The sequence below is a fragment of the Littorina saxatilis genome, linkage group LG15, assembly GCF_037325665.1.
Source record: "Littorina saxatilis isolate snail1 linkage group LG15, US_GU_Lsax_2.0, whole genome shotgun sequence".
NCBI classification, from domain to species: domain Eukaryota; kingdom Metazoa; phylum Mollusca; class Gastropoda; order Littorinimorpha; family Littorinidae; genus Littorina; species Littorina saxatilis.
Genome location: NC_090259.1, coordinates 43,515,924 through 43,530,056, shown reverse-complemented (window position 1 = coordinate 43,530,056; position 14,133 = coordinate 43,515,924). Strand labels below are relative to the sequence as shown.

The 14,133-nt window shown below is 42.9% G+C and overlaps 1 protein-coding gene across 2 annotated transcripts in view; it reads left to right on the top strand.

Moving 5' to 3' along the window:
• The first annotated feature begins 998 nt into the window (after window positions 1-998).
• The window catches only part of LOC138949397 (pre-mRNA-splicing factor ATP-dependent RNA helicase DHX16-like), a 28,011-nt gene continuing 14,876 nt past the window's right edge, over window positions 999-14,133 (top strand). For both annotated transcript variants that reach the window (XM_070321210.1, XM_070321211.1), the window contains exons 1-10: window positions 999-1,278; window positions 2,567-2,719; window positions 3,319-3,398; window positions 4,430-4,595; window positions 6,608-6,780; window positions 8,822-9,179; window positions 9,608-9,823; window positions 11,196-11,306; window positions 12,695-12,810; window positions 13,923-14,064. In XM_070321210.1, the coding sequence (XP_070177311.1) occupies window positions 1,081-1,278; window positions 2,567-2,719; window positions 3,319-3,398; window positions 4,430-4,595; window positions 6,608-6,780; window positions 8,822-9,179; window positions 9,608-9,823; window positions 11,196-11,306; window positions 12,695-12,810; window positions 13,923-14,064 (1,713 nt within the window). In that variant the 5' untranslated portion in view covers window positions 999-1,080. The remainder of the gene's footprint in view (window positions 1,279-2,566; window positions 2,720-3,318; window positions 3,399-4,429; window positions 4,596-6,607; window positions 6,781-8,821; window positions 9,180-9,607; window positions 9,824-11,195; window positions 11,307-12,694; window positions 12,811-13,922; window positions 14,065-14,133) is intronic.

Here is a 14,133-nt window from a genome sequence, read left to right as displayed (position 1 = left end):
CGTGGCACACACACACACACACCATATATAGGCTACACACACACACTATACACACACACACACACTATACACACACACACACACACACACACACACACACACACACACACACTCACATGCGTAAACACACGTACGTACACACACACTGCACACACACGGCCGTGCACACACACGGCACACACACCGTGACACACAAACCGTGCACATACGTACGTACACACACACACACACACACACACACACACACACACACACGCACACACATATGGAAAGCCGTTTGGCTCATAACCATTACACGTGTAAAAAATGATTAGTACACGTGTAATAAATAATTAATACACGTGTAATTAATGATTAATACACGTGTAATAAAAATGTCATACACGTGTACGAAATGATTAAATACACGCGTAATAAACATTTCTTACACGTGCATGAAATATTTATTACACGTGTATTTAATCATTTCTTACACGTGTATGAAATATTTATTACACGTGTATTTAATCATTATGCTATTCCATAGCATAAGAAAAAAGATAAATTACACGTGCAATAAGAAATAAATACACGTGTATTAATCATTTATTACACGTGTATTTATGATTTATTACACGTGTCATGGTTATGAGCCAAACGGCTTTCCATACACACACACTGTGACACACGGCACACACACCCGGTGACACCGTGACACAAACCGGCCGTGCACTGGTCGCACACTGACACTCAGTGACTGACACTGACACACACACACACACACACACAAACACTGACACACACACACACACACACAAACACACACACACACACACACACACACACACACACACACACAAACACACACACACACACACACACACACACACACACGCCGACTCTTGACACAAATGATGTTCCTTCCAACTGAGTATATTCAGTATCCGTCATGTCGCTTTCTTTTCCGATCCAGAATTTAGGTTTCCTGTACGAAGGGACATCACTCGCAACAACGTAGTCCAAACGCAAAAGGCTTCTCAGAGGCAAGCGTGAAGTGTAAACCTTGTGTTTTTGAGTTTTAATATAGTGCTATGTGACACGATGGCACTAACAGAAAGATGGGTAAATGACAAACTGTTCGATATACTGGGTATATCGGACAAGTATATCGCCCAGTATATGATCGGACTAGCGTCGAAAGCGGAGAGTTCTGAAGATTTTGTGGAGAAACTGAAAGCAACGCAGACGGTTGAGGTAGACAACAATGTTGTTGTCTTTGCTAGGGAGCTTTTTCAGAGGGTAAGTTGTATTACAGACGAATGAACACAGAATTTATTTGGATAATTAGGGCCCGTCTTTTTGTTCGAGTACTAATCTTTCCCAGCCCTGCGTTGTTCTGGTGCTAGTATTCTTTCGAATACCACTTCCAGTCCAAATTTGCTGTTGAGCTTCATATGGATCTCTCTCTCTCTCTCTCTCTCTCTCTCTCTCTCTCTCTCTCTCTCTCTCTCTCTCTCTCTCTCTCTCTCTCTCTCTCTCTCTCTCTCTCTCTCTCTCTCTCTCTGAGAGTCAGCGATCCACCTCTGGAATACCATCCCCCAAGAGGCTGTGAGCGCAGACTCCCCCCAGGCCTTCAGGACCATCGTTGAGGCCTGCATGGCTCCAAGGCGCGAGCCCATAAGCACCCCCTGTCAGAATCCACTCCCTCTGTTCCCACCCCCCTCCCCTCCGCACTAGATTCCCCTCTCCAGACCCATCCCCCAACCCCTCCTTTCAGCGCTAGATTTCCTCCCCCTCCCTCTCCAGACCCATCCCTCCCGACCCATAAGTAATTAGTAGTGATATAGGTAGAATCTATCGCTCTTGCTCCATATTGTTTGTATTGTTTCGTCGGGGCCCAGTTGCTGCGCTAAGTAGTAAGTAGCACTGGGTGGTAGGCTAGCCCCTCAGCCCAGGGCCTGAAATCGGGCGCCATGGCAAAATCGCGAAAAGCAATAGCTTGCCTTCCAACCCACCCCTGTTTTTATTTTCATAGGTACACTGTCCACGTTATCTTTCACTCTAGAGAAATCAGGCGCACCAACCGAATTGAGGATAGTTGCCCTGTACATGGATTTCTTCACTATTTTGAAGAAGAAGTCCTCTCTGAGTCTCTCTCTCTCTCTCTCTAAAAGAAAAGGACAATGTCTGTGACTGTTGGGTGCACTCTATCCCAAGGACAATAAGCATACACAGCAACGACAAAAATGAACCATTAACAAACAGAATCAAAGAATTCCGAAAATAACTCGAGTTTGTATGGGTTGTGAAAGAGTGATCAAATACCCTTGCTTTTACTCGGACAAACATTGGAGGGGCCAATCACTAGTGACGGTTGTGTTGGAAACACGCATGGTGAATTTATTTGTCAGATAAAAAGCAAGTGCATTCAGTGATTCACTCTTTCACAACCAATACGAACCCAACAGAGTTATTTTCTGCTTGTTACTCGGTCGTTTTTGTCGTTACTGTGTATACTTATTGTGCTCAATCCAAAACCCAAAAGTTATTTCTGAAAATCGTCTATTACTGTGTGTCTGCTGGACAGGTCCCCCACAAGAGGAAGGCAGTCAGAGAAATGACATCTGATCAAAGGGAGCAGATTGAACTGGAGCAGAAGAATCAGAGCTATCAGCTGTTGGATGAAGACGATAGTGTTGATGATGACAGCGATGAATTTGTCCAGCCATTGCCACCAAAGGTATAGGCTTTTGTGTGTGTGTATGTACGTGCATGCATCTGTGGGTATGTTTGTGAGTCTGTGTGGGTGCGTGCGCATCTGTGTGTCTGTGTGTGTGTGTGTGTGTGTGTTTGTACGTGAATGCATCTGTGTCTGTGAATGTGTGCATGCATCTGTGTGTATATATTATGTCCTGGTAGAGTAATACTCGGGAAAAACTGTAAAATTCTTCTTGTAGATTGAACCGTTATTGTAGAGTTGTACAAGCACAATTTAAGCGCTCATATCCATGTGTAACGAATTTTTTATGCACATTGTTTTTCACTGTTATGTGTGAGTGTTTGTGTGTGTTTGGCCAGAGTCCTTTCAAGTGTTCAGATTTTGAAGTAAGCAGTATCTGAATAATGTCAATTAAAACAAACCACTCTGTTTGTGTTGGGAGACATCATCTGTTGTTAAGTTATGTTTATTAAGTTTAACTAACGTTTTAACTAAATGTTTGAATAATGATATTAAGATTGTTGTCAATATTACATCTGCATTGTTATTTTGATGGAGAGCATACATTCATTATCTGTTGTTCTCACTTTTTTGAGTGCTTTTCATTTGTCCCAACACAGAAGAGCAAGACCGACCGGAAGATGAAAAGGAACCTGCGTCGCAAAAAGGAGAGCTCTGACAGTGATTCAGAACCAGAAAGGTACATTTTCTTTCACTTCATCAAAACTTTTATCAACAACTTCCTTCCTGTTTGAAGGATCAGCTGAAGATTGGATTGTGCTAGTGAGTAAAGGGAGGTAACTTACCTGTGAAATGATAAATTGCAACTGTACAGCCAATGAGCGCTTCTGGGGTGATAACGCGAGACAACTCCTGTGGTCTTGCCGCGAGGTTCCGCCTGTTACCATTGTCTTTTTACCATATAAAATGCACGACTTACACACGAACAGTTACCAAAGCGACATGCTATTTGGGACCAATGCACGTTTTTTTCCTTTCTCGTGTGATCTTGCCGCGAGGTTCCGCCTGTTACCAGCCAAAAGAAAGCAGGGGCATAACCTCATCAGAACCGCCCATTCAGATATGAACAGAAGAACATTGCTGACTCTTTTAAATAAACTTACTTGATTTTTGTCATTTCTACACATAAAGCGATGTGTATTTATTTTTATTTTTTCAGAATATTTCTGTTTTTGGAGAGAAAAATCAACTTCACATACCTCACTTTGCCTTTTACATGAAAGAAGCCATGATGTCAGTTTGTACGATCTTGCATTTTACTCATGGGGCTGAGATCAGTGTCTGCTATTGAGATAAGATAAAAGTGTCTAAATGAAGTTGATTGTGTGTACAGCAGAGAAACGGCGGCAGTGCCAGCAGACTTGGGCTGAGATCAGTTTCAGCAAGTGAGATGAGATGTATAAATGTCTAAATGAAGTTCATTTTGCATACAGCAGAGAAACGGCGGCAGTTCCAGCAGATTTGGGCTGAGATCAGTTTCTGCAAGTGAGATCATATGTATAAATGTCTAAATGAAGTTGATTGTGTGTACAGCAGAGAAACGGCGGCAGTGCCAGCAGATTTGGGCTGAGATCAGTTTCAGCAAGTGAGATGAGATGTCTGAATGTCAAAAATAAGTTGATTTTGCGTACAGCACAGAAACGGCGGCAGTATCGGCAAGTGAGATCAGATGTATAAATGTTTAAATTACGTTCATTTTGCATTCAACAGAGAAACGGCGGCGGTGCAGATAGAAGACTCGTCAGAAGATGAGCTGGACAAAGAGGAGGAGGAGCGGCAGAAGGACCTCAAGGAACGAGACGAGTTTGCCGAGCGTCTCAAGGACAAAGACAAGGACAAGACGCGCAACACGGCCGACAAGACTTCCAAATCCAAGGTATGTGTCAGCCACAGCAAAACACAAACGACTTCTTATAGTCATTAGCAACCTGACTGAGACTGGTCATATGAGAATTCCAAATCAAATGAATATTTGGACAGAATAGAACATCAAAGGGTTCTTTTGGTGTGTATCAATTTGGCTAATGGGGATTTAAAGTCTGAGGTATTAGTCAGCCAGAAAATATCACAAAAGTATTTCTTTTAGTCATTATCAGCCTGTCTGGCATGAGATCTAGATTGAACGTATGTGTCGGGTAAATCAGAATGTGAAGTACTTGTTTTAGTCTTTTTCAGCCTGGCCGAGAAACAACATTCCCAGTTTGATGCGCGTGTCATGGTGTTGTTGGTGTCATATAATTAATTTGATGCTTCAAGGTTAGGAAGAAACCCACAAATATATTGTTGATGATATACCGTATTTGACGGACTACAAGCTGCGACTTTTTAAAAAAAAAAATCGCATTGCGGCTTATAAAAAGATGCGGCTAAAACGTTACCTAAACTTGAATAGCATTCACCTAATGGAAGTCGCCGCGGATTTTCGTTTCGCTCGATTAGCAATTACCGATACTTTATTAGCTCTCTACTCAAGACTCGGCGCTTTTCTCTTTCTTTCGCGAATCTTCGTTTGTCAACAAGTCGTCGTGACAAGATAGCGTACAGAGAAACACCGGATGTATCAGGATCTCGCGCGCGCGAGATTTCGTTTTTTTGTGTCTCGCGATAGTTGGAGGAACGAGAGCCGCCATGTTGTGTTTTCGTCTGCTCAACATGTGCGCAAAAGTCGTAAATCATCCCAAAAAAGCTTATTCCGGGCGGGACTACATGTGTGTGTTGGTTACAAATTGTGTGTGTGATATTTTTCTTCAAACTTTTTCACTTTTCTTCTTTGTTTCACTTGTTTATTCTCGGAGCCGATTTCGCCAAATACCGTACTTTCGTTTGCCTAGTTGTTTTGATTGATTGACACGATCTGATTATATTTTTTTCGACGGCGGCTAATATAGTGACGCAGCCTATACGTGGCTCGTCCCAATTTTTTTGTTAAAAGTCGGGGGTGCGGCTTATAAAACGGTGCGTCTTGTAATCCGTCAAATACGGTAACTATAACTTAAAAGTCACAATACAGTGAAACTCCCTTTTATACCCCCTTTTTTGAGATCTTGCGTTTTTAGATTTTCATAACCTCTGTAATTTTAAAACTCCCGAATTTCTCAGACTTTTTTAGGTCTTGAAAGGGGGGGTTCCACTGAAGTAATGTCATTAAAGATGTTGATGTTTCAGGCGTATGAAGAAGCAGACTCCCTCCTTCTTTAGGCCTGAATTTCTAAGATTTGTGTGGGTCTAAAACGGGCGGTTCCACTGTGTTAATAATGTTATGTTATATGTTATATGAAGTCTTATATCGCGCGCATATCTCCAGACTCGGACTCAAGGCGCAGGGATTTATTTATGCCGTGTGAGATGGAATTTTTTACACAATACATCACGCATTCACATCGGCCAGCAGATCGCAGCCATTTCGGCGCATATCCTACTTTTCACGGCCTATTATTCCAAGTCACACGGGTATTTTGGTGGACATTTTTTATCTATGCCTATACAATTTTGCCAGGAAAGACCCTTTTGTCAATCGTGGGATCTTTAACGTGCACACCCCAATGTAGTGTACACGAAGGGACCTCGGTTTTTCGTCTCATCCGAAAGACTAGCACTTGAACCCACCACCTAGGTTAGAAAAGGGGGGAGAAAATTGCTAACGCCCTGACCCAGGGTCTTCTTCTTCTTCTTCTGCGTTCGACGCCTGACCCAGGGTCGAACTCGCAACCTCTCGCTTCCGAGCGCAAGTGCGTTACCACTCGGCCACCCAGTCGACAATGTCGATGTTTCAGGCGCATGAAAAAGAAGACTCCTCCTTCTTTAGACCTGAATTTCTAAGATTTTTAGAAGTCTTGCAAGGGGGCTTCCACTGGAATGATAATGTCATCGACGATGTTGATGTTTCAGGCATATGAAGAAGCCAAGAGAAGGCTGGAGATGGAGGCGGAGGACAGAAAGAAGGCGGTGCCGGACATACGGAAGCGGTCTCGTCGCGACTACCTGGCCAAGCGAGGTCAAGATAAACTGGACGACCTTGACGCGGAGGTCCAGGACGAGGAGTTTCTCTTTGGGGGATCCAGGTAAAAACAATCACACTTCTTTTTACATTTTGTCAAGTTTTGACTTAATGTCTTAACATACACCAGGAATCGAGATGAGGATGGTGGTGTATGTTTGTCGTTGTGTCTGTTTATGTGTAGAGCAATTCCCAGAAAACTACTGGACCGATGTTCATGAAACTTTACAATCAAATTCTTCCAGATGATACCCCATGACGTGTTTTTGTGTGTGGTAAATGTCATTGATGTCATATCCAGCTTTTAGTGAAAGTTGATGTGGCTCTGTCATGTCCTCATTTTTCGATTGAAATTTTGGTCAAGCAATCTTCAACGAAGCCCGAACTAGGGGATTACATTTCAACTTTGAAGCTTTACAAATAATCAATGGCTTTGGTCATTAAAAATATCAACATAGGAATCTTTTTAAGACCTTGATTTTTGCAGATTTTCTGTTCATAACATCTGTAAATTTACCCTCATTGTAAGACTCCTTCCTTTACAAGACCTGGCTTTCTCCGATTTTTGGAGGTCTTAAATGGGGGGTTCCACTGTACTAGAGAAGAGAGTTACATGAGTGGAAAGGCCATCCATTCCCCTACCATATTCAGCAAACAGATTGATTTTCCATGAGGTAGTGCCTATACAGTGGAACCTACCACACAGATATCCCCCAAAATAACAAACAGTCGAAGCTGCCTTAGCGACCACCTCTTGAGAAAAACGACCTGTCCAAAACGAGCACCCTAAGGGTCCCCGACAGGCTTTTTCTCTCTAGAATTCACTTTTTTCTTAACGACCACCAGTCTATAAAGACCACTTTTGCAGACCTGTTTACCCTTACGATTTTGGCATAATTTTTATGATTTTCTGCAAAAAATACGCCATTCCGCTATCCGTGTCAAGACTACGATTTTCATAAATTAAAAAAATGTTAAAAAAAAAAAAAAAAATTTTTATTTTATTAATTCACATGTTTGGCATTGGTTTTTTTTTGAGTCACTTGAGAAAAAGTGACTCTATGTAATCGGTCAGTGTTAGTCTGTCCGGCCGGCCGGCCGTCCGGCCGGCCGTCCGTCCGTAGACACCACCTTAACGTTGGACTTTTCTCGGAAACTATCAAAGCGATCGGGCTCATATTTTGTTTAGTCGTGACCTCCAATGACCTCTACACTTTAACGATGGTTTCGTTGACCTTTGACCTTTTTCAAGGTCACAGGTCAGCGTCAAAGGAAAAATTAGACATTTTATATCTTTGACAAAGTTCATCGGATGTGATTGAAACTTTGTAGGATTATTCTTTACATCAAAGTATTTACATCTGTAGCCTTTTACGAACGTTATCAGAAAAACAAGGGAGATAACTAGCCTTTTCTGTTCGGCAACACACAACTTAACGTTGGGCTTTTCTCGGAAACTATAAAAGTGACCGGGCTCAAATTTTATGTGAACGTGACTCATTGTGTTGTGAATAGCAATTTCTTCCTGTCCATCTGATGCCTCATATAATATTCAGAACTGCGAAAGTGACTCGATCGAGCGTTTGCTCTTCTTGTTAAATGGCAAAATGGGGTGAAAAAGCACAGGACTGACAAGAGATCATGTCTGTCTGATGAGACGCTGGAGAGCCTTCTAGTGGTGAAGTCTCGCCCTCACTCATTCGGCAAGCGCAAGTACAGTAGAGAAGCGCTTGACACACTGAAAAAGGCCTACTACGAGCAAAAGAAAAAGAATCAGTGATGCATGTGCTTTTGATGTGATCTTCTTTGAAATTATGATGACTACAAAAACTGACTGATGTGTTTTGTTTGTGAATGATGGATATATGTGCATGATTGCGTTTCGCAGACACAGTTGTCATGTGCGTTGTAATTGGCGACGAATGCTGGATGATTACTATTTTTGTGCCAGGATTACTATTTTTGGGGCTGAGCATTACTCCATAACACTTATGGGGGTCAACAGGTCTGCTTTTGGTTGGTACCTTGGGTGGGCGCTATAAACAGGTTCCACTGTACGAGAGAAGAGAGTTGTGACAATTTTCATGGTGTATTTTGTCCCACAGCCTGACGGAGAAAGAGCGGCGGAACATGGATTACAAACGCAACGTCTTGAAGCTCGCCAAAGAACACAAAAAGGCCAAGGAGATCGAGCGAGTCGACCGCTACTTTCTTCCCGAAGACGATGTCAAACCTCAGGAAAAGTACGTCGAAGATGCTAAAGAAATAGGACCCAACTTTGAGCAGCGCCGGTGGGAGGACGAGCATTTCCACGCAGGTACGTTACGCTTCGGCGCCCGCGACGCTCGCGAAAAGAGCAAGAAGGCGGCCAAGACGTATGATGTCATCATGGACGACGAGATCGAGTTTGTTCAGGCCATTAAGATGCCCGGCACCATGAAAGACAAGGATATCATGGACAAGGTGAGTGTTGTTTCTGTCTGTCAGGTTTTAAAACAAGTCAAGAGAATTTATGTTGAATTGGTTTAAATCCAAGTTTTTGCCACAAATTAAATCCAGAACTGCTACCATTCCAAATTTCATATTCAAAAAAGAAGAATTGTTAGTTATTCAAATGTTTTGTTTTCTCATAAGTTAAATGTTTCTATATCTAACCAATTTGTTTTTTGATTTTGCATAACAATATGTTTCAGATACAAAGCGGAAGAAATTGTAACAGATTGGTCTATGTCTTCTGTGGACAAATACCTCTATGTCAACACAGCTGACTTATTGTTACACCCCCCCTATATACAGTGGTGTATAGGATTTACTCTGTTTGTCTGTTTGTCTGCCAAACTTTGATTAGATCTCTGGTTTCATTTAGAATCAGCTGTGGTACTTTTTTTCAGGTAAGCAAGAAGTTCGCATCGTCACGGCACGAGACGGAAGACTTAAGCGAAGCAGAACAGAAGCGTCAGGCAATTGAAGAAACGCAGCGCAGTCTTCCGATTTTCCCGTTCAAGGGTGACCTGATCTCCGCCATAAGGGAACATCAGGTGCTGATCATCGAGGGAGAGACAGGGTCTGGGAAGACGACACAGATACCTCAGTATCTTCACCACGCTGTGAGTGTGTTTGTGTGTGTGTGTGGGGGGTGGGGGGGGGGATGTGTGTGTGTCTACTCCTGTGTGTGTTTGTGTGTGTACTCTGCATGTGTGTGTCTACTCCTGTCTGTGTGTGTTTGTGTGTGTACTCTGCATGTGTGTGTCTACTCCTGTGTGTGTTTGTGTGTGTACTCTGCATGTGTGTGTCTACTCCTGTGTGTGTTTGTGTGTGTACTCTGCATGTGTGTGTCTACTCCTGTGTGTGTTTGTGTGTGTACTCTGCATGTGTGTGCATGTGCGTATGTGCTGATGATTGAGGGAGAGACAGGGTCTGGGAAGACAACACAGATACCCCAGTACAGACCTGTGCACATCTACGGTTTCTCCGTAATTTCTCCGATTTTTATATGCAGAATACGGTGCTACGAATTTTTAATTAAATTTCCGAAATTCCGATGTTTTACTAAAAAAACACATTTTTGTACTTTTTTTCTGTTTTAAGATGTTTTGACCAATTAGTTGGCCGTTGCGCTGAAAAGACGTTTTCCGATTTACCGGAAGCGCGCGTGTTCTCAGCATTGAGTCTTTGTTCTTAGACTTAGTTCGTCCAGCGTCTGCGTGGCAACTTGTGATTGAAGTGAAACATGGAAAAGAAAAAAAGAGAGCGAGATTCAGATAGTGAAGAGGAGACACCAGCTCTGTCACCAAAGAAGACAACAGTGTTGATGTTTCACCTTGGCTTGTTAATAAATAGTATTTCCCATTCTACTGCGTCGTAGTGTTTCAGTTTGTGTGCTTTGTGAGCAGAATTATGTCTTGGAACTGTCGTTACAGCTTACTACTGAAACATTTTAAAAACTACTGAAATTTGGTTTGTTTACTACTGATGAGTGTTTTGAGTGTGCACAGGTCTGCCCAGTATCTTCATCACGCTGTGTGTGTGTATTTGCGTGTGTGTGTATTTGCGTGTGTGTGTATTTGCGTGTGTGTGTATTTGCGTGTGTGTGTATTTGCGTGTGTGTGTATTTGCGTGTGTGTGTATTTGCGTGTGTGTGTATTTGCGTGTGTGTGTATTTGCGTGTGTGTGTATTTGCGTGTGTGTGTATTTGCGTGTGTGTGTATTTGCGTGTGTGTGTATTTGCGTGTGTGTGTATTTGCGTGTGTGTGTGCGTGTGCATGTGTGTGTGCATGTGTGTGTGTGCGTGCTGATGTAGGTTGACCATTGAGAAGGAGAGACTGAGTCAAAAAAGATGACATAGTTACTGTATCATAATATGTGTATGGATTTCTGTGTGTTTTCTTATGCCCTAACAGCATTGCTCATTGATGTCTTGGCAGAGGCTGTTTTCTATGTTTACACTGATTTGATTAACGCCTGACATGTTGTGTGCAGGGATTCACAAAAGACGGGCAGAAGGTGGGATGCACTCAACCACGACGTGTGGCCGCCATGTCCGTGGCTGCTCGTGTGTCAGAAGAGATGGGCTGGAAACTTGGCAATCAGGTACTATCACGTTGTGTGGTTGGTTGTTGCCTCTAGGTTGTGTGGTCGGTTTTTACAACTGAAAACCTTTGAGAAAAACCCAAATACGCATGTTGTGCTTATTTCACATGCTTGGTTTGTTTCATGGCGCTGATTTTGGTTGAAGGCCATGGGAAAAAACCGCTACATAGATGTAATATTTCAGTGGACTCTCATTTTTAAGACCCCTCCAAGTTAAGACTTCCCCCCTTTTCAGACCTACTTTTTCAGATTTGCTGTTTTTCTTCTTCTTCTGAGTTCGTGGGCTGAAACTCCCACGTACACTCGTGTTTTTTACACGAGTGGAATTTTACGTGTATGACCGTTTTTTACCCCGCCATTTAGGCAGCCATACGCCGTTTTCGGAGGAAGCATGCTGGGTATTTTCGTGTTTCTATAACCCACCGAACTCTGACATGGATTACAGGATCTTTTTCGTGCGCACTTGGTCTTGTGCTTGCGTGTACACACGGGGGGTGTTTGGACACCGAGGAGAGTCTGCACACAAAGTTGACTCTGAGAAATAAATCTCTCGCCGAACGTGGGAACGAACTCACGCTGACAGCGGCCAACTGGATACAAATCCAGCGCGCTACCGACTGAGCTACATCCCCGCCCAGATTTGCTGTTCATAACCTCTTTGAATTGACCTCCTTTTTTAACACTGCTGATTTTCACCAATTTTGTTTAGGTCTTAGAACCGGGTTCCACTGTATGCTGATTTTTGTGTAGAGACTACAGTGGAACCCCCTTTTTCACCACCTCCAAACGGGCGGGGATGTAGCTCAGTCGGTAGCACGCTGGATTTGTATCCAGTTGGCCGCTGTCAGCGTGAGTTCGTCCCCACGTTCGGCGAGAGATTTATTTCTCAGTCATCTTTGTGTGCAGACTCTCCTCGGTGTCCGAACACCCCCGTGTGTACACGCAAGCACAAGACCAAGTGCGCACGAAAAAGATCCTGTAATCCATGTCAGAGTTCGATGGGTTATAGAAACACGAAAATACCCAGCATGCTTCCTCCGAAAGCGGCGTATGGCTGCCTAAATGGGGGGGGGGGGGGGGTAAAAAACGGTCAGACATGTAAAATTCCACTTGTGCAAAAAACACGAGTGTACGTGGGAGTTTCAGCCCACGAACACAGAAGAAGAAGAAGAATGGAGGTACCTGTACAGTCGTTGTGAAGTCTGAAACAGCAAGGACTTAAAAAGGAGGGGGTCTTAAAAGGGGGGTTCCACTGTATCTATGAAGCCCATGTACTTAATGCTTTTTGCAAAGTTTGGCAATAGTAAACTGCACATGTAAAGAACACTTACACGTCATTCTGTTCACTTTGTCGTAAAATGAAGAACGTGTCTTCGTGTTGTGTGCAGGTTGGATACAGCATCAGATTTGAGGACTGCACGTCAGAAAGAACAATCCTCAAATACATGACGGACGGAATGTTGCTGCGAGAATTTCTGGGTGAACCCGACTTGGCCAGCTACAAGTTAGTCTTCGTTGCATTGAAATCTGTGTTTTGAATCAAATGAAACTCTTTGAAAATGCTCTTGCGTAGCCGTTATAGACAGATTCAGCAGCATTGTATTGTATTGTATTGTATGACTGTGTCAGAAACATTTACATTTGTGACCCTCCACCACGGAATGAGTTGGATGTCACCTCGCGGGGTTCTGCGCTAGGCCTGGTATCAGTGTGAGGGTCACCTTAGTCACAGGCTTATAACTTGAAAAGTTTTCGCTCTTTTCTAAAACGGTTTTCACCACTGGATAGAGCATGAACAACTCTTTACAAAAATCTAAAAATCTAAAAATCATGCAAAGGTGACATGAGACTCATTCCGTGGTGGAGGGTCACATTTGTCTTTTAAGTCAAGATTTACATCGTGTACTGATGATTACTAAAGAAAGTTACACTTAAATGAGAAGGAGTTATAACAAAAAAAATTTCTCTTCAGATTTGACCTCAACACCTCCACTTGTGTTCTGTATGACATGTTATTTTTGGCTCCGAATGACTTATTTATTTTGGCTGTGTATGACGTGAGTTTTTGTGTGTGTTCAGTATGACGTATTAGTTTTGGCTCTGTATGACGTGTTATTTTTGGCTCCATATGATGTGTTAGTTTTGGCTCTGTATGGCGTGTTAGTTTTGGCTCTGTATGGCGTGTTAGTTTTGGCTCCATATGATGTGTTAGTTTTGGCTCTGTATGGCGTGTTAGTTTTGGCTCCATATGATGTGTTAGTTTTGGCTCTGTATGACGTGTTATTTTTGGCTCCATATGATGTGTTAGTTTTGGCTCTGTATGGCGTGTTAGTTTTGGCTCTGTATGGCGTGTTAGTTTTGGCTCTGTATGACGTGTTATTTTGGCTCTATATGATGTGTTAGTTTTGGCTCTGTATGGCGTGTTAGTTTTGGCTCTGTATGGCGTGTTAGTTTTGGCTCTGTATGGCGTGTTAGTTTTGGCTCTGTATGGCGTGTTAGTTTTGGCTCCATATGATGTGTTAGTTTTGGCTCTGTATGACGTAAGTTGGTTTTTTTAGTTCTGTATGATGTGGGTTTTTTGGCTCTGTATGATATGTTATTTTTGGCTTGTTTCAGTGTGCTGATCATTGATGAAGCTCACGAGAGAACACTGCACACGGACGTGCTGTTTGGTCTGGTGAAGGACATCGCTCGCTTTCGCCCCGACCTCAAGTTGCTCATCTCCAGTGCAACTTTGGACGCACAGAAATTCTCTGAGGTATTTGTCCCAGTGAATATTGAATTGAGTTTGGGGTGGGTAGCGTTGGAGCAGGTGTACATAATCTTG